The sequence below is a fragment of the Amblyomma mixtum genome, chromosome 3, assembly GCF_055824585.1.
Source record: "Amblyomma mixtum isolate Tamu chromosome 3, ASM5582458v1, whole genome shotgun sequence".
Lineage (NCBI taxonomy): Eukaryota > Metazoa > Arthropoda > Arachnida > Ixodida > Ixodidae > Amblyomma > Amblyomma mixtum.
In genome coordinates this window covers 161,649,001-161,667,914 of record NC_143014.1, presented here as the reverse complement: position 1 = coordinate 161,667,914, position 18,914 = coordinate 161,649,001, and the positions used below count along the sequence as shown (strand labels likewise).

The 18,914-nt window shown below is 48.4% G+C and overlaps 1 protein-coding gene across 1 annotated transcript; it reads left to right on the top strand.

The window, feature by feature from the left end:
* The first annotated feature begins 8,302 nt into the window (after window positions 1-8,302).
* On the top strand, window positions 8,303-17,001 carry LOC149352540 (uncharacterized). The gene is made up of 4 exons (XM_089581716.1): window positions 8,303-8,365; window positions 10,759-10,941; window positions 15,565-15,672; window positions 16,042-17,001. Exons 1-4 carry the CDS (start codon window positions 8,303-8,305, stop codon window positions 16,999-17,001), a joined length of 1,314 nt encoding a protein of 437 aa, XP_089437842.1.
* Window positions 17,002-18,914: the final 1,913 nt, after the last annotated feature.

Here is an 18,914-nt window from a genome sequence, read left to right as displayed (position 1 = left end):
TTGTGGGCGCAGCTAGGGTAGAGCGGCGCAGCGATGCTTACTGGCATTTTGCAAAGTGTTTCGCATCCTCACGCGAACCCGCGAAGGCGATATTAGCGTGCGAACAAAAAAAAGTCGATGTCCTCACTCATTGGAATCAGATCTGTCAGAATCCGAGCTGCTGGGACTAGATATGCAGTTGTTTGTTTTCATGCGCTGGTCAGCACGTGTGTGAGAAAGCAGACGATGCAGCAGTAGGTGCGTCACAACTTTTTGTGGGCCCACGTGACCAAGCGAAGCAGTTGATCTTCCCTCTCTGTGACGTCACTGTACAACTCGGCGTTCCGAAACCGAAACCGAAAATCATTCACCTAAAAATGCTATAATAAATTATTCACTGTGAATATATGAATCTTTGAGTGTGTATCATGCTTCCTGGAGCCATAAGAAACGTTTGAAACTAAGAACGCGCGAACCACAAATTTGGTGTCTCCACCCCTTTAAATGACGGAAGCAGAACCACTTTTCGACTCGGACACGACAGTGCTTGATCGAGCGCGGTATGTTACGATTCCAGTTTGGAATGCAACTGTTACTTGAGCGGCCAAGGTGTTGGCATGCCCTCGCGAGCCGTCTCGTGACCGAAGCTAGTTTCATGAATACTATCTTTCACACTAGACTAAACTACAAATGCTTATCTAGAAGTACTTATAGTACTTCCAGCGGTCACATGCCATCCGGGCCTTTTAGCGCGGTTATGCTTTCAATACGATTCGTTCGGAAGTATAATAAAGCAAAGTGCTTGCTTGTTCAACCAGAAATATATATATGCACGAGTAACCAAATAAACCTGCTTATAATAAAGTGCGCGCTGCAGATCCTGACAGCACTTGACATCTGTCGTTTTGCTCTTTGCACGGTTCCGAAAGCGGTTTTCGCTATTCCGAAAGCGGAAGGACTGGCTGGTCTTCTTCAGTCGATTAGCGCATTCCGCTGCGCAACAACTCGACGACATTCCCAAAAACGCAGCAAATTGTCACTGCTCGAGACCAAATCCACTGCACCACATCGCCGGTAGCGGAACGTTTTGCCAACCGCGCCAAGCAACGCCCTTTGCCCCTCCTTCCAAGCGTCATCCGTGATTTAGGCCGGGAGAGGTGCATTCAGAATAGAACTACAACACTTGCCTTGCTCTTTTTTACTTTCAAAAAGGTGGCTATGGCTGTAGTTTTTCTTCCTTAGCGGCCTCCATCAGGAATTTTATTTTCAGGAACGACACTATTCGCCACCCCCAAGAAAAAAAAAGAAAACAGACGGTGACAGGGAGAGTAGACACCACGGACAACGGAAACCACGGAAGCCTGGCTCATAGTGTTACAAACCAGGGGCGTAGCCAGGGGTGGGGGGCTTATGAAGCTTCAGCCACCCCCCCCCCCCCTCCCCCGAAATTTTTTTCGAACTGTCATGCACCGCTGACCAAAACAACCACCGGCGCCGGAAGTCATTCTGGATTTTGTCATCTACAATGTCTTTTTTCAGACTACAAAAGACATTTTGGCGCGAACATTGCTAACTCGGGTTGGATTTCGTGGCAACGCCCATGCACCTGGAGTCAAATAAAGCAAGGAGCCCCATCCTAGCACCAACTTTCAAGGACCTATCGATGGCAAGAGGGCTCGCCGCGGCACCTCGCGGCGGCCGCGGAGTCTACGGAGCCGCGCATTTCAAGTCCGAAACATAAAACTCCCATAAACTTGTGACGCGAAAGCTGCTCTGAGATTTCAAAAGTCGAGCTTTAGATTTTCAAATCGGCAACTTCAGTTAATTTATTATTCTTATAAACTTTTGACACCAAAGGTGCACTTACTTTTTTAATCTCGTACATTGGACCACGCAACGAGACAAGCCAAATCAACCAACTACCAGACAAGTTGACAAAGCACGCAGCAAGGTCCGATGAGACGAAGCGCTGTGGTGATTCATTTGTGCCGTCATGTCACAGAAGAGAATATTATCCATTTTATCTTCGCACTTCTAATGTATATTTTGCAGAACACCTCATTTATACATGTGCTTGCTGTTGCGACTAAAATTTCGGTGCAGTTACTCGCAATACATGACCGGTGACAGCTGCTGCTGCACAGTACACTGTAATGAAGGACAGCGTCATTGAGATTTTTCCCTGGCCGTTGCATATGTACAAAACTCTAAAGGTTCTTGAACGACAAAGATTAATTAAAATATTTGTCCTCTACTTGCTCATTTCATGGCCTTTACGTTTTTCATATCAGCGGCATGCACTGCTTTGCTGGTTTCGGACTGATGTAGTTCCAGACTTCGTGTGATATTTTCTTTACTAATTAAATACGCAGAAACATGGAAGCATTCGTATCACATGTCTGCCATCACAAGAACAAGGGAGGGGAAAACCTCAGGTTGCTTGAGCCAACGTTTCGACAAGAGGACTTGTCTTCGTCTGGGCAAAGCGTTCATCATTGGCAGGGATTGAATAGGGCCTTCGCTCCGAGGAGGAAGGCCCCGGGGGTGGGGAAGGAAAGTGGTGTGAGAGGGGATGCGTGTTAGGAAGGGGAGGGAGGTGAATCTTCATTCGTTAAGCTGCAATAGTGGAAAAACTTAGGTTTTCCCCTCCTTTGTTCATTTTGTGATCGCCAAGGACCATCTGCCACACCCTCTCTCTACCATGGACTTATGTCTGCCATGATTTTTAAGACACACGAATACATTCTTTTATTTTAAAAAATGCATATTTCACTTGTCTAAACAGTGGTAGCATTAACTAATACACAATGGCATTGTCAATGGCGATGCAGTTATTATTCTTGCGTTTGATCCCTCCACAAATTCTATGAGGAGGCCGCGCTGCAACATGAGCCCCCCCCCCCCCCCCTCCCCCTGAACAAAATTTCTGGCTACGCCACTGTTACAAACCACAAACAAGCCCAGCTTAGGGAACGACTCGACAGACAATCATAATTTTTCATCAACTGCATCGGACCCACGGCGTTTTGATTTTTTAATTTTGAACAGAATAAAAAAAAACTTCAGTAGCACCTAGACGCATAAAATCAATGTAGCTTCGAATCATAACTGGAGGACCGAACTAACCACTAAAGTTGGTACCCACATATTCGCCTGACGCATGGCTCCGTCGGTGCTGTTGCGTTGCAGTTCCACCCCGCTGACGGTGTGACTGGCTCCGCTGTTGCGTACATTTCCGCTCACATTGCACTGACCTAGCACAGAGACAAGTGGGAGACTGCATTAATTGTCGGCGCGAGGCCTCGCGAGGACACCATATGCAGTGGTAACTGTGGCTCCACCACAGATCTTTATACGCTACTAGCGAATCGCGAGATTTCGAACTTGACCAGATCACACCCAGATGTGGAAAAGGCGTTCGCTGTGCGTAGATAAGTTTGGCTCGACTCATCTGCTACCACCACATCGTCGAGAGCAGTCGTGGTGGTTATCCAGTCGATGAACTCACCGAGATTCGTCCAAGCTAGCAGAATCACGCCTGCTGTTTGGCATCGCCTCATTGGCATTCAGTATTCACGCTCCAAACACTCGCGTCACACAGCAGCGATATTCCTTCTACATCGATGACCGTATAAGGACATTCCTGGGAGGAAATGGCGGCGGTACGACGTCGTACGATGTTGTAACCGAAAAAATTGGCAGTGCTTTAGCTCTAGTTAAACCGGGCAAATTGCGTTAGCAATGGCAACCTCGGTAATTCGCTGTTTTTCGAGTCTTTGCGCGCATTCTTCTGGTGATTCTTCGGCACGTTGCCTTCGCCTGGTAGCATTGCGGCGTTCCTGAGCAGTCAGGTGTTGAGATTCATCGGTGACCGATGACGTGGAACCACTCTGCGAGGTAGAACGTTGTCGCCGAGCTGCATCCTTAGCACGACGCTTTGCAAGACGTTCTTCATGCTGTTCTGGCGTCTCTTGTGCACGTTGTCGCTTTATCGCTTCTTCCTGTCGCTGCCACTTCTCCTCAGAGGACTGCATAGCAAAGCATTCGCATCAAGGCAAGCGCGCATTTATAGACGCTTAACAGCACGGGAGCATGGGCGCTGCCATATTTGGTCACGTGACCATTCTGCCACGCTGCCAGGGAGTCCACACAACCAGAACGCCATCGCCCGTTCGGCTGTACGTCTTGCTCGTCGGTAAATTGGTTTTTGAGGAAAGGAAATGTATCTGTCTCGCATATCTCGGTGGACACCTGAACCTCGCCGTAACGGGAAGGGAGGAAGATGGGAGTGAACGAAGACACCGTATTCGCTAGACGCGCCTTTGCTCATCCAAACCATCGAGCTGGCATGGCGGAGTGGTTAGCGTGCTCGTCTCGCACTCCGGAGACCCTGGTTGGATTCCCCAACTCGACCAATTTCCTACTCGGTGTTATTTATTTATGTGGTCTGACTAGAAATTTGGCTAATTACACCTGGGTTGTTTAAGAGTCCCTTGACGTTCGTACACAAGCTGCGCAGCAACGTTTCGCACTGCGCGCCAATGATGCTAACGCCGGCTTCGAAGGCCAGAAGTGGCGGACCTCCTAGTGGCGCCATCTGTCGTAGACAGCAAATTCTCTCGCCGCTGCCGCGCGGCGCGCCGACGGCGCTGCCATCTGGCGGAGCACGGCTGAAGCAACGGCGCGCCACCTGCTCGGCGCAGCGGCTGTTGAAGGTCATCCGTCCCTACCGAACGGGGGAACGCGACGAGGCGAAACCTACAGTAGTATTGCTAACGCAATAAAACAACCCACGTTCGCCCGCTTTCTGAAGACGGTGTCCTCCAGGTGGCCCTGAACCATAAGGGACATGTGCTCCATAACCATAAGGGACCAGGAAATGGGTGCTCTTGGGAATGTGTATGGCCACGGGATCCTGAAGGGACCGCAGGAGAGGAGCACTCATAGGGGCCGAGAGGCGCGGTACTGTTGTGGCCTCTTTGCCTCGGGGGTAAGGGGAGGGGGACGGCCTAGGAGAACCCTCGTGATGCCGGCATAAGATTAGGAAGGCGGGGGGAGAGAGGCGAAGCAGGTGAAAAGCATCGCGTTGCGATCTCCGCAAGTTGTTTAACGGTTAGTTGATTTATACATGCCAGGGCAGTGCTATGGGCTGCGAGGCGCACGGTCTAGTCGAGAGCTCGGGACCAACTCCGAACCCTTGGGTTTCTTCGCCGTGCACTGATGTCGCACAGCGCTAGGGTATTTCTCCTCCATAGAAATGCGGCCGCCTAGGCAGGGTCACAACCCGCGTATTTTGTATCGCGGATCTCTTGCTCAGCCGCCGAATGCCGTAGCCTGCAGTTTGTAGGTCGCAAATGTTGTTTCCTGTAGTGGTAACAGAAGCGTCCAAACCAAGCGGCTAGCAGGTGCGCCTCAAAACTTGCACACTGCGATGTCAGTGCACAAACGTGCGCTAGCATTTCACTCTCCACGCGATAGCGTTAAGGGTCCCGTGACGCAGAAAAGCCCGCGTCGTTTGCCACGAACGAAAAATCCACGAAAAAATCCCTATAAAAGCAACCTAGGCAGCCACGTAGGTCAGGTGACCGTGTGAACGTCATCACAGTCTGCCCACCGTATTGTGAGCAAACTGCCCGCCGTGGCAGGTGGCAGTTAAATTAATGACTGTTCGCGAGAAGTTACTCGGGGAGAAGAGCAACCTTTGTCCCACAAGCCCCACCGGTCGCAGCGCCTGCCTTCACAGGCCAGCGGTGCATCGCTTAACCGCTGCACCTCTGCGCCAGGAGTGGTATGAGGACACCCCGCGATCTATGAATGTAAAGTAGGGAATGACCAATTTTGCATATACGGGCATTAACCCACTAAAGCTAGCGCGTATGGGTGTCTACTCCATTTTTTTTCTACACGTATGCGGTGGACAAGCGGATTATAAAGAGCCCAAAAGGTTACAATTCTTTAGGACATATGCGCGGAAGGCTGAACTATGTTGGACGGCGCCAAATTGCCCAGGATGAAACTTCCTTTCACACGATTAAAACGCGGCGGAGCTGCCGTCTAAAGACGCCTCTTCTTTGTCCTCGGCGACTGCACTAGCACTGTGCGAGTGCGATCGCTGCGGACAAAGAAGGAGTGTTTCTGGATGGCAGCTCCGCTGCGCATTGCAATGGCAGACGACGACGAGGGACCCCACTCCACGCGAGCATTGGCACGCGCATTGGGCGGAATTTGTTTCGGCGACACTTAATAGGGCCAAAGCGACAACAAACATGTCATAGCCGCATCGTTGGACAAGCAAGATTCCTGTGCGTAGGTCAACGTGGTGTTAACATGGGATGCCGACCTCCGACAAGCCGAGCAGCGCGAGCCACGACCGCGGTATGCCTGCGCCTGAAGTCTATCTCGGTAAGGCCGTGTTTCCAGCGTACTAGCGCTAGCCATCAACGGACTTGTATTCGGCCTCGTTGCGCCGAGGCACGCGGTCGCTGCATCTGCTTCCTTTCTTAGCCCTGCGTAAGGAATGGAGTCAAGTGACGTCTTTCTGACACAGAGCTGTCTGCGTATAGTGGAATGGTATTAAGATTGCTTTGCTTCAGCACCCGAGACCGAAAGAGGCAAAAAATTCAGGGGCCACTTTGACTGCCTAAAGTGGGTACAGGCGGAAGCGTTTTCCGCACCACCTTCGCTGTTTCTGTGGCACCGGTGGCGTCACATATAATTGAGTACTAATTACTAAGTGATGACAAATCACTAATTAATGATTAATTAGTGATTAATGCCTGACTACTAATTAACTGCTAATTAATGAGGCTTAAGCTTCGCCTTTAGGAGTGGAACGCGACAGCGCGTTGTAGCGCTGCCAGGGAGTCCACGGGACACCACCCGTTCAGCGCGATGCCTTGCCCTTTGAACGCAACGCTTTTTGAGGAAAGGAAATGGCGCAGTAATTCTCGGTCATCTCGGTGAACACCTGAACCGCACCGTAGAGGAAGGGAGGAAGTGGGAGTGAAAGAAGATAGATAAAGAGGAGCCGTAATGAAGAAAATGAAAATTGTATTTGAGGAAAGGAAATTACGCAGTAACTGTCTCACAAAATTCAGGGGGGAAATGTATCTGTCTCTCATTTGTCGGTGGACACCTAAACCTCGCGGGAAGGGAATGGAGGAGGATGAGAGTGAGTGAAGACACCGTATTCACTAGACGCGCCTTTGTTCATTCCAAACCATCGAGCAGGCATGGCGGAGTGGGTAGCATGCTCGTCTCTCACGCCGAAGACCGGGGTTCGATTCCTGAGCTCGTCCAATTTCTTAATCGGTTTTATTTATTTATATGGCCTGACTAGTAAAGCTAATTAGGCTTATTGGGTAATTAAGCAATTAACTAAGCTCAGTCCCACTTACTTAGAGCATCACTATACGATCCCCTCAATTGGTTGCATGGTTACTAGCCAAAATACAATTGGCCCGGTTTTCAATTGGTGGAAACGACCGTTTCCACCAATTGAAAAGCGTGACATTTTCTGTCGACAACTGCTGCTTACAACGATGAGACATTAAAGGCTTCCGCCTTAATAACTAGGAATGAAAACATACCAATACATTGCGGCGGTGAGCCTTTGTGAAGCAGGCGTGAATCCAACAGCTGAGCGGAGCAGTCGTGCATTATTTGAGCTCGGATTCGTTTCGTCCCACCACTAAGATCGCACGAAGCAGCTTTGAGCTCGGATTCGTTTCGTCCCACCACTAAGATCGCACGAAGCAGCCGCATCATTGTCTTGTACGAGACCCGCTTAAACTCTGCTGCTTCTGTAAGAGTGCTGTTTCTCTGCCTCTCAAGTGCACCCACAAGGAACACACGGAGTGTGCAAGTGAATATCTGTAATGGGTGTCAGACGCTCCAAGTTACTTAAACAAAGTACTTCTGAAGTGCCAGCGTGGGCGAGTATGGGCAGCGTCATTCACAACTATAACATTTACAATTTCCGGGGACACTTTATTTGCAAATCCTCCGAGGTTGATTTTTCGGCCATGTGTTCCAAGCGCTGCTGAGCGCAGGTCCTTAGGATTATGCTTAACAAGGCGTTACGCAGCAGCATTCGCGTCGAAGCGTTAATATACTTGTCTTCGCTAAAGAGACAGCTAAACTTGAGCTTGTTGAGGGTCATACGATAAGTACTGCGTCTGGCTATTCATGCATTCTATTCCACTTCTTACCTTTTTTAATGAATATCTCTGTGCAAGGTGAGCGTACATTACTCGCGTTACAATTGGGTGTAACCTCGTTTCTCTCTTTTTTTTTCTTTCAGGTCGACAGCTAAACCGACAAGATGACGTACTACTTTACGGGCTTCGTGCGGAGTCCCGGAGGGCTCCTCAAAATGATCCAAATCGTAAGGGATTTTCGACCTTGTGCTTAGCGCTTAAAAACGATATCTGTGTTTGAATTGCAGCTTGTTTCGACAACTGAAAACAGCAGTGGTGTTTATGTCGCAATTCACAATAGACGGATAAGTCCACATGACTTTTATTGGTTATTTTAGACGTCCTATACAAAACCAGGCATAAAAAAGCAAGGTTAGAAAAACTATAATATAGAAAAACTATGCGCGTGAACAGAAAAGCAAAGGATGCAATATATCAGGGTTGTAAACGGGCACTTGTCGATTATGAGTAGCTATCTTGGTTTAAGTACCTACGTTCATGTCAGGTGCGCACATCAACGAGACTGGGGGAGGGAATTAAGAACGGCGGCCAGCCTGACCATACATTGTATGCAGCCTTACGCACTCGTGGAAACCATATACTTGTGTTAAAGAAACACTGAGGACAACTCCATTAATTTGTTGTTCTCAGTAAAAATTGATTCCCTATCTCTTTATGGCTGTCTTGACATTTGTCCGGCAGCAAAAGACGCATTCGCAAACGAGGCATTGGAGGTACCAAAACTCGGCCTCCTTACACAGTGTGCCATAGATAGATAATCAAAGCAACGACAATAGTCGGTTGAAACTCGTGAAGTTCTTACCGAAAAGGACGGATGCCACTGTTTTGAAGTGAACGCCGGTGTAGCATAGCCTCTGATATCTGCGCCAAAAACTAGTGTCGACGCACGCATCTTACTTGCGAAAACGGCCAGCGATGGCGATAGCTGTATTTAGGTGTTTTTTTTTTGTTTGTCATTTCTAGCATAAAAATTTCCTCCTCGTAGAGGCCAACTTCCGTTTGCCCTGAGTGTCCCTGTAAGGCTGCAGTTTTGTGCAGCTTGTACACTTGTTCAGAGGCGGCCTTTCGAAGCAAGCGAATCGCAAAGGCTGGGCGCAAATCTGGCAGCTCAAAATAATGACGTGGCCTCGCTACGTCCGTAATTTTGCGGAACTAACCACGTCCGGTAACGCTGATTTGGCTGTTGCAAGGTTTTCTTCAAGGTCTGCAAGTGTGATGCCTCGCAGTTGTCTTCCACCGGCTTTAGTTGTTCTCTGTTATGACTCATTGCGTCTGTAGACAATGTGGGAGCGAATTAGTGTCAGGTGTGGCTGTTGCTAACTATCGGAAGTGCGCGACGCCGTACTCCAGCGCATTTCTTCGCGCATCGCTCAGAGTTCCGTAGATCCGCCACTTGTTTCACGGACGTTTCTTTGCCACTTGAGTAGAGTTGGAGAAAAAAATGGAGGGGGCACTTAAGCTCCGCCTTAAGGGCACGGCGTGATAGAGCTAATGGGTTAATGCCCATATAAGCGGAATTGGTCATTCTCTACTTAACATTCGTAGATCCCTGGGAGCCATACCACTCTTGGCTCAGTGGTGCCCTGCGATGGCAGGTGCTGCCACCGGTGGGGCAGGTGCTACCACCGAGCAACCTGTCGCGCCCAGTCATCAAATTATAACTACCACCTACCACGGTGGGCAGTTTGCTCTTAGGCCAGTGGGCAGGTTGTGATGAGGCCACAAGGCCACGTGGCCCAGGTGGCCCGCGTAGGTTGCTTCTTTGGGGATTTTGCGTGGATTTTTCGCTCACGGCCAATGACGCCGACGTCAACGCCGGCTTTTCTGCTGCGCGGGCTACTTAAAGCTAGGACAAGCTGCACTGGCTAATGAATCGGTACTGAGCGGACGCAACACGATTAACTGCCCATATATTGCCAGGCATAATTCGCTGCAACTGACTGACTTGACGAAGTAGCTCCATGTACCAGATTCGTCTTCGTGCGGTAGAAACGGCAAAACGCAGGCATTCGAAGCTTTCAAACAAAACCGCACTGAAATTACGTGCATGTTTGGCAAGTTCGGATGCCTGCCATGCGCACGCGTTGATATCAGCAGCCGCAAAGCGAAAAAAAGCGAGGGATGTACGCCCTACAGCAGTATAAGCGCGATTGTTTAGCTTGCTACTACGATGCCTCCAGTGGAGCCCTCACGGTAAAATATGCGAGTTCATTGCTAATACCGATAGAAGCACGTGTACAAGGCGAGGTTGGTGTCAGTAACGCGCCGTCAAGAGCTGCACGCTCCCACAGTGGCACCTTCGAATAATCTTGTGCGGTCCGCGGCATTCCTGCCTGACAGCCAAGCAAAGCACACGCCGTCGTTACCAAGTTTATGATATTTAATACAGGGAAAAAGAGTTCAAACTATTCGAGAAAAAAAGAAACTTAGAGTTTGCTGTCAAGAGCAGTCTAACTGCTTTTTGGAACATCACACGTGCTGATTACGTTCAGTTCGTACGTTCGTACAGCGTGAAATGGCACATATGTAAACGACACTGTCATCTCGTTGCTGTTTGCAGCTCATCGGTTTGGTGTTGATGTTGATCCTAATGGGGGGTCACTACGACGTCAGCACGGGCCTCTATCGCCTCCGCATCGACGCGTTCCTGATGACGATGACCGTGTTCACGTTCGTCCTCACGTCCGCTCTCCTCCTCATGTGCACCATTATGGGCTCCACGGAGCTGCCTAACTCTGTCCTGGTAGGTGCTCGCCGAATCTACAAGGCTTGGCAACTGGCATGGACGCGGAATCGTTTTTACCAGACCAGGGGCGGAGGGACATTGCATTTTGTGTCAACATTGTCTTATTCTATGTACGCGAGTGTGTGCGTGAGTTTTCCTCGTGTACTATGGCTATTACACGCGTTGTACGAATGTCTCATCTGACTCAGGCGCTTGCGATATTTGATATAGTTGTGCCTTTCGCCACTAATAAAGCCTTCGTGGCGCTGTAGGTATCTTTGAACAAATAAAATGAAGTAAATAAAATGCAGCCGGAAGCGGTTTTAAAGTAGGGCCGTGATAAGTTCGTAAAGGTGCATGCTTAAGGTCAAAATTTACCCCAAGAGAGAAAGTCTGTGCATATGTTTCCACAGAGGAAATGATTTCATGGGTAAAAGGAGGTGTTTGGCGACGGTTGGTGTGGACTAGCCGAATTTCTGCGGTCATTAAGACTTGACGCCGAAAATGAGGCCTCTAAGGGTACACAGTTCCGCTAAAGGGGGACGCTAATAATTTAATACATCGTCTATTTAAGCAGAACAGAAAACTGGGTGAGTTGGTAAACGTTCAACATTATGTACAGCGCGAAAAACTAAGACAGGGGAAGAAACACGCAAACAAACAAGTTTCCTAATAAAATTTTCAGTTGATAGTCAGCGCTTGTTTGTTTGCGTGTTTCTTCCCCTGTCTTAGTTTTTCGCGCTGTACGTAATGTTGATCGTCTATTCGCTCCCGTCAACTGTATTTCAATTTTTTTTATTCCGTCTTAGACATTGTTGACATTGAAGCGGAAGATACAGCTGGCGCGCGCAAATAGGGAGTCCAATTTCCAAGCAGTTGGAGATTCAGAGAACCGCGCGATCGGTCAGCATTTTCATAATCGTACACTGGTATCGCTAGTGTGTGGCCTGGATGTAGCGAGTGCCGAAGTGGCTGGCGCGAGCCAGAAACGAACCGTTCTCAAGTGCGAGAGGCCTTGCTAATTCAACTCATGATTCACTGCTGTCAGCTGTAGTTTACTTTTCAATTCTAACAAATAGCGGGACAAAGTTCGTACTACGCTTACAATCTCTTAGTAATGTTTATATGGGGTTCCTTACAAGCAAAGCGCATACAGTGGGTCCATTTGCATTTACTACTATCTGAAGCTACTTGGAATGTATAGTCCCAAACTGTACTATAAAAACGCCACTGGGCTAGTTTTGGGTAGTTGTTTATTTGATTGAATCCTGCCTAGCTCGGCTTAGACGTGGGGCTTACGGAACGACAAGAAAGAGTAAAGGCAAGACAGGGAGTTAAACACAGTGGGATTTCGCCTGCAGTAGGGGAAGGGAAAGATAAGATGTAAAGGGGAAAAAGAAAAGAGATGAAGGGACGTGGAAACCACCCACATGGCATTGTACCACGTGGTGAACATGACTACCTTATGAAGTGGAACAGTGCCTAGCAATCCTTCATGGCTGTCGATCACTGTGGCCGCCATCCGAGGATTATGTACTCCACCAGCGGGCGAGTATCTAAGCGATTTAGTGCACAGCACAGGCTTTGTATATTCACACTAAGCACAAGACATGCACCAAGTACTCGTTCTTATGTATCATCTCATCCACACACGCCACAGGCAGAGCTGTTGCCCATACCTATGAAGAACGAGTATGGCTCGTAAAAGCAGCGTCGAAACCCAGACGATCTAGCAAATTACTTCACGTTGCGGTAGGCGAGGAAAAAGACGATGCTGCATGTCGGATTCAGGGGGTGCAGAATGAATTTAAAAACAGGACTAAATTCCGAGATGCGCGCGTGAGCTCCTGTGAAACTCTGCGGAGCCACCCCGTTGAATTCACTCAAGATAGGTATATGTATGTACACTCGCCATCAAAAGTAAATAGAAGGCGACTTTGTCAAACAATTTTAATTTCTTTAAATCTAAAGCATAATGGTCCATGTTAGTTGGTGCACAGTGCAATTCGCACAATCACAATTAGGCTGCACACGTGTATTCAAGGATGCATGAATTGGGGGGAAATGATTAAATTTGTTCGTTAATATTGCCTTCCATTTACTTCTGACGGCACCTGTACATGTTGAGACCGTTGTTGTAAGAAGGTCTGACGGCTTCGTTTGCAAAACATTAGTTCCCGCTGGTGCATCAGTGTCCCGACAGTCACTGGTATAGTCTGTATTGTCCTTTGATGATGACACTGTGAAGCAGCCCTCGTGTTCCACAGACCAATTGTTCATTTGCGGCATTTAGTGCAGCTGGCATAGGCCTTGGAGGTTTGCTTTAGAAACGCAGAATATTTACCAGTGCTAAGGGCTCGTGTCTTGTGAACCACATGGTAACACGAAGAGCACCAATTCCCGCACCCGTAGAAAAAGTCTGGAAAGATTTTTTTCACTTTGTTCACGATAGTCCTTGCCAGGACGACCACAGAGCCCAAAGAACTGGTATAGTTAACAGAGCCGTCTTTGTAGACGTGCATTCGCTGTCTGTGGATCTCATACGGCGCTGAACCGTCTTTCCCTCGCAGACTGGTCGCGGCAGCAGAAATGTTAACATATTCCAGGCTGTAGTGCTGATGACACCCCACTGAAGCTTTCTTCCTGGTGTCAGGTATAAACAGGAGCATCCGAGGTCGATGCCGGCAGCTCCGTACTTGTGGGCCACTGAATAAATGTTGCCCGTTTGCCGCTTCCGGACGTTAAACCCTACAACTTACATAAATGTTTTCCCTCTCTCGATAATGGAGATGATGGTAGTGATGCGGGTGTAAACTGTGGTGGCAATAAACGTGATCAGCACAAAGAATTTTTTTGAACGTTGTGCGCTGCCTGGATACATAAATGTTTGCAAGGTGGGCAGAGGGAAGCCGGATGAGAGTCGGGAGTCGACGGGGGTGGTTGGCGCCCTTACGGCGCCAACCGCAGTGTATTATCTGTCGCAAAGGTTTACTGACGCGATGTGTAAAAAAAAAAGAATTACGGCACCGTCAGGCGAGACAGCCGCCTGAGATGTATTCAGTCATGATAGGACATGAATGCTTCATCCACTGACATCCATGCCAGGGGAAGCAGCGCTGCGATAGATCTGCTCCAGATACCACACATTCCGTAAGCATTTGCTGCCGACTTCTCAAGCCAAGGCACGTCTGGAGGGCTTGCGCAGATTGAAGAGCTCAAATGTTTGTCTTGCTTTAGTTCTAGGTACAAGAGGACTGTACCTCACGAAGCACAAGAATAGTGCACTGTGACAGTGGTTGCGCGGACGGGCGCCACGTCAGAAAAGAAAGAATGTGTTCTACTGCGGCAGCGGAAAGGGCAGCTGGTTAAGCCAACATAATTCAGCTAGCATCATCGAAATGTCATTCACGATAATTATTGCGACACGCGAGGCGTTCAAGCGAGTGCCCATATGTCACGAGCAGTTTTCTCTATCTAGTGCTTCAGACAAAAAAATACAATTCTTGAAACCACCGAGAGTTTTGTCTATTTGCATCTCATTCTACAACATGCAATCATAAATGAAGTCATATTTAGTGTCACTTTAAATCCAGCTTTGCTCAAAGAAATTTATCTCTCTTTTTTTCAGTTCAGTAATGGGCTTCGTTTAACAGTTTGCTCTAAATAACTGTTAGCGTCAGGAGAGAGCTTTTATTTATTTGCGGCCGCCACAAAAATTATTCTATGCTAATGCTGTTTCGTACGGCTAGAATTAGCAACTTGACTGAAACCGATGCATTTACTTCCGCAATCTGAATCATCGTTTGGTGGAAAAATCCATATACAGCTGCACTGCTTACGACCGGCGGGCTAGTTTAAGCAGAATAGCTTTTTAAAATATAGTTACTATGATGAAGTTTTAACCGTGCATGGTTAACGCATTTACTAACTGCTGATTCCATAGAATGCGGATTTGATCGCAAACGCAAACTATCTGCTATCTCATTTCCTTATGCATCAGGTAACCCACTTTAGTTAAAATAATTTTTGTTTCTCGGATGTATGCGAACATTTATTTTTATTATTACTTATGCGCGCGAGCGAAGAACATGAATACTGCGCTAATACTTAAAGATATGTCTCACGTGACCCAAAAGTGCATGCGCTCTGGTCGCATCGTATGCCCACTTTCCAACGCTTCTCATGCTGCTTTTTCCTTCCTTTCGTCTTGTTTTTTCGCGTCATGTCAATCCTAATCATGAACCAACTTTCCCTTAACGGAGTATCCTTGCAACAGATGCCATCACTTTGTTACCTGTAGCGGTTTACATGTGGAAGAAACCATCTTGAAACTAGTCAACATTGCATTAGCAGTGGCCGGTAAACTTAAGAATCCAGCTCCTTGTACGAGTTCAAATGAGAGTTTCTGACGGCACAAGTATTACCTGCTTTATGTAGGTAAGAAGCTGCTAGGAATATTGAGCGGAATAGGAAAATTACCACCTACTATGGCAGTCGCGCTCCCACATGTAACGCGTTGTGCCTCAGAATGACGTGGTTCCACGTCCTCCTGCTTTATCATTTTAGTTTTGTGTGGCATTGTTGGCGGTGCACATTTATTCATCTGAATTCTTGCTCGGTGTTCCTTTTTTTTTGTTTCAGTACCGAATTAATTACCTGTTGGCCACTATTACATACTTCCCGTTCACCGTGGGTTTCATCTTTGAAGAGTACATGCATGGAGACGTCAAGCAGACCATCGCAGGAGGGGTAACGTATCTATGTGCAGATGCATTGGTTTTCAGCGAGAAGCGAATGCACTAGTTCACGCCTCGGTTATTCACAACAAATTGCAGCGTGCTTGTGGGCACATTATAGAATAACCCTGGCTGCCCCGCAGCAAAGCCATGGGTGTTTACGAAGCGATAGGCTTTGAGTGTTGCATGCATACGAGCACCCCTTGCAACTTTCTAAGTAAAGCTGACTCGTTTAAATCAGAGTTAAACAAAAATTTCATCCACCATACTCCTACTATATCAGAATAGCCGGGATTGTACATGTGAAATGAGGATCATGAAAGTCTATGGTTTAGGCGGCCCGGCTGCCAGATGATGATCGTGGCGGTTCCTTTGCGCGCAGGTGCTGAGCATCACCAATTCGCTAATTTACATGTTCAACCTGTGCGTGAGCTACGAGCTGCGCTGCCTGCGCGGTCCGCGCCGCGATCGCCACGCCAAGGGCAGGAAGAGCAAGGGAAAAGGCAAGAAGGGCAAGAAGGGCGACCTAGACATCCTGATGGACATGGACCGGGCCGGTGGCGCCGGTCGGCCGGGCCGCATCCGCAACGAGAGGGACCTGCTGGCCACTGGCGACATGGAGACCTTCCATCGGCTCCAGCAGATCCAGCGCATGAACCGGCTTCTGGAGAACGACCCCATCATGTTCCACCAGCAGGCCAGCTACTTGATGGGTGCGCAGCAGGCGTACTTGGACCAGCAGTACGCGGCGCAGTCCGGCATGGCCGCTGGCGGAGGGTCAGCCGCGGCCATGACGGCCCAGCTTCACGGCGGCTCGTCGCCGGCGGCTGGCGGCATGGCTCCGGGCGATGAGTTCGGTCGCCGCGGTGGCCCGCGCGACGACCGGCTGGCGCGCAGAGTGGTGCACGAGGTGTACCGCGGTGAGTTTCTGCCAGGTGAGGAGTACCTGATGCAGCAGCCTGCCGTGGGCAAGGAGTACATCATCCCGATCCAGGTGGAGGGAGGGCGCAAGTCATCGCAAACGTCGGCCACCACGACGCCGGAAAAGAGCGAGAGCGAGACGCCCAAGAAGGACGCCAAGTCACCCAAGGGCAAGAAGGGCAAGAAGTCGCCTAAGAAAGACAAGGGCGGAAAAAAGGGTTCCAAAGACAAGAAGAAAGGGAGCAAGAAAGGCAGCAAAAAGGGCTCCAAGAGCAAGAAGAAGGGCTCCAAAGGCAAGAAAGGCAGCAAGAAGGGCAGTAAGAAGGGCAGCAAGAAGGGAAGCAAAAAGGGCTCGAAAAGCAAGAAGAAAGGATCAAAGGGTAAAAAGAAGAAAAGCAAAGGCAAGAAGAAAAAGAAGTAAGCAAGGGCAGGTCCACCGATGCAGCTTTCTCTTCTTCCACTTAAGTTATTCTTTATACAAGTTGTGTGTTCTTGATTGCAGCAGTGTGACTGGTGTATGTGGCTTGTGTATTCTCCAGAACTAATAAAAAGGACCTACTTTTTCTGTTCTTTCTTCTGTAGAAGGTCCGGGTGTTTTCGTTCGTGGTATTTCGAGTGTCCAGTGATGAATGCCATCATCAAATTTAAAAAATGACGTGTCTGTATGCAGGAGCGGATTGTTAGTCGAAAATATTTTTCGATGTGGAATGATGCATAAGACATTAGTAAACATGGATCACGGGGAATTCGTTAGTGCACAATACATAATGTATAACCGATTTTGTTGTTTCCTCTGCCGTTTAAGTTTCGGTTTCAGTTGTTAGACGATAGTTGCTACATTGGTGACGTGAGTAGTATGAGATCACGTGTGGCATACAAAAATTGCAGTATAACCGCTTTGTCGTTTAATTAATCTAAAACCTTATTCTGGACTGCTCCAGAAGCTTCAGTGCCAGCAAGTGAACGAAGAGCTATTCAAGTTTTTGCATGCTTCACATGATCTGGTGCTCACGTGAAGTCTCAACCTCTTTCGAAAGTTAAAACCGAAACAGAAACAGCATCGAAGAATAAATTCAATTGCAACTCAGGTACTGAGCGTAGCCATGATGTGCCATGGCTTGGCGACTGGTCTGCGTTAGACTTGTGCCGGCATCACTACATTACTTATGTTCTGCTCGCAGTTGATCGATGCCTTGATTGTCGACCCACTGGCTGTTGTGGCTGGCCAGCTCAAGGGCGCCAGCCAGTCGTGATTCTACCTAGCGAATAATTAGCATTCCGACTCCTGTTTCAGTTTTGTTCAGATAATTCGCATGTAATGTGGCCTGCAAGAGTGCACGCAGAGCTTGATTGTGCATGTGCAAGTAGAGCTAGCTCTGTTCATGTGAAATAAGCTGCGAATATTCGATACAAGCAAAAACTGTGCCATATACACACTGCTTGCGCACATGTCCACGCGCAGCACTAGTCGGCCTCTGAAAAGAAGACGGCGGCGAGCCCTCACAATGCTGCAGGCGTCCCTCGTTGGCCGAACAAAAAGCGAACAAAAGCACAAAAGCGTATGCCGACCGTTCCGCGCAGTTTCCTCCAACTTCCTTTTTGTGTCTTCATAAAAGGCGTGCTGGCACATGACTGAGAAAAATTGCGAAAGCAACCCAGGCAACTGCCCCGTCATTGCTAGCGTCTTATCCTGTCTTTCGTAACGTACTGTTCACAGGGGCGGGAAGCTTATCGTAATGTTATCTGCCCTGCTGGTTGCAAGATAATGAGATCTGTCGTGGATGCTAGGCCCATGTTTTCACTGAATCGTGACAAAAGCGCAACCAAGCACCTCATCAAGCGACCGCAGCATATTACTGCCGGCAGAATAATGGCTAGGCGAACCACAGTCAGTAGCTTAGAACCACCGCCTCAACTCCACCTCTCTTAACCTTATATTAGTTTCCACCAACTCTGCGCGGAGACATAGGTATATGCGTCGCTCCTCGTCCTTGCAAGGTTGTCTGCATGACATGTGTAATCCAAGGTGATAATCTGGGGATTCACGGAACTTTTTTTTTTCGTAAAAGCGCTGCGTGATTGGCGAATGACAATACCCAGTGAGGTGACTGCTTGGCAATGATAAAGAAAGAAGCCTGTCAGTCGGGGATCGCACTTACCTGACAGGCTAGTTATGTGCATCTCGCCCATGGAGTTTTATTTCATGACACTGTTACGAGAAATCTCTCTTCTATCGCAGCCATACCGTAGAATAAACAATTTTTTTCTTGTTTACATTGATCACTCTTGCAGGGATTAAAAAGATGAATTCTGTGGTAGAGTCGTATAGATAAT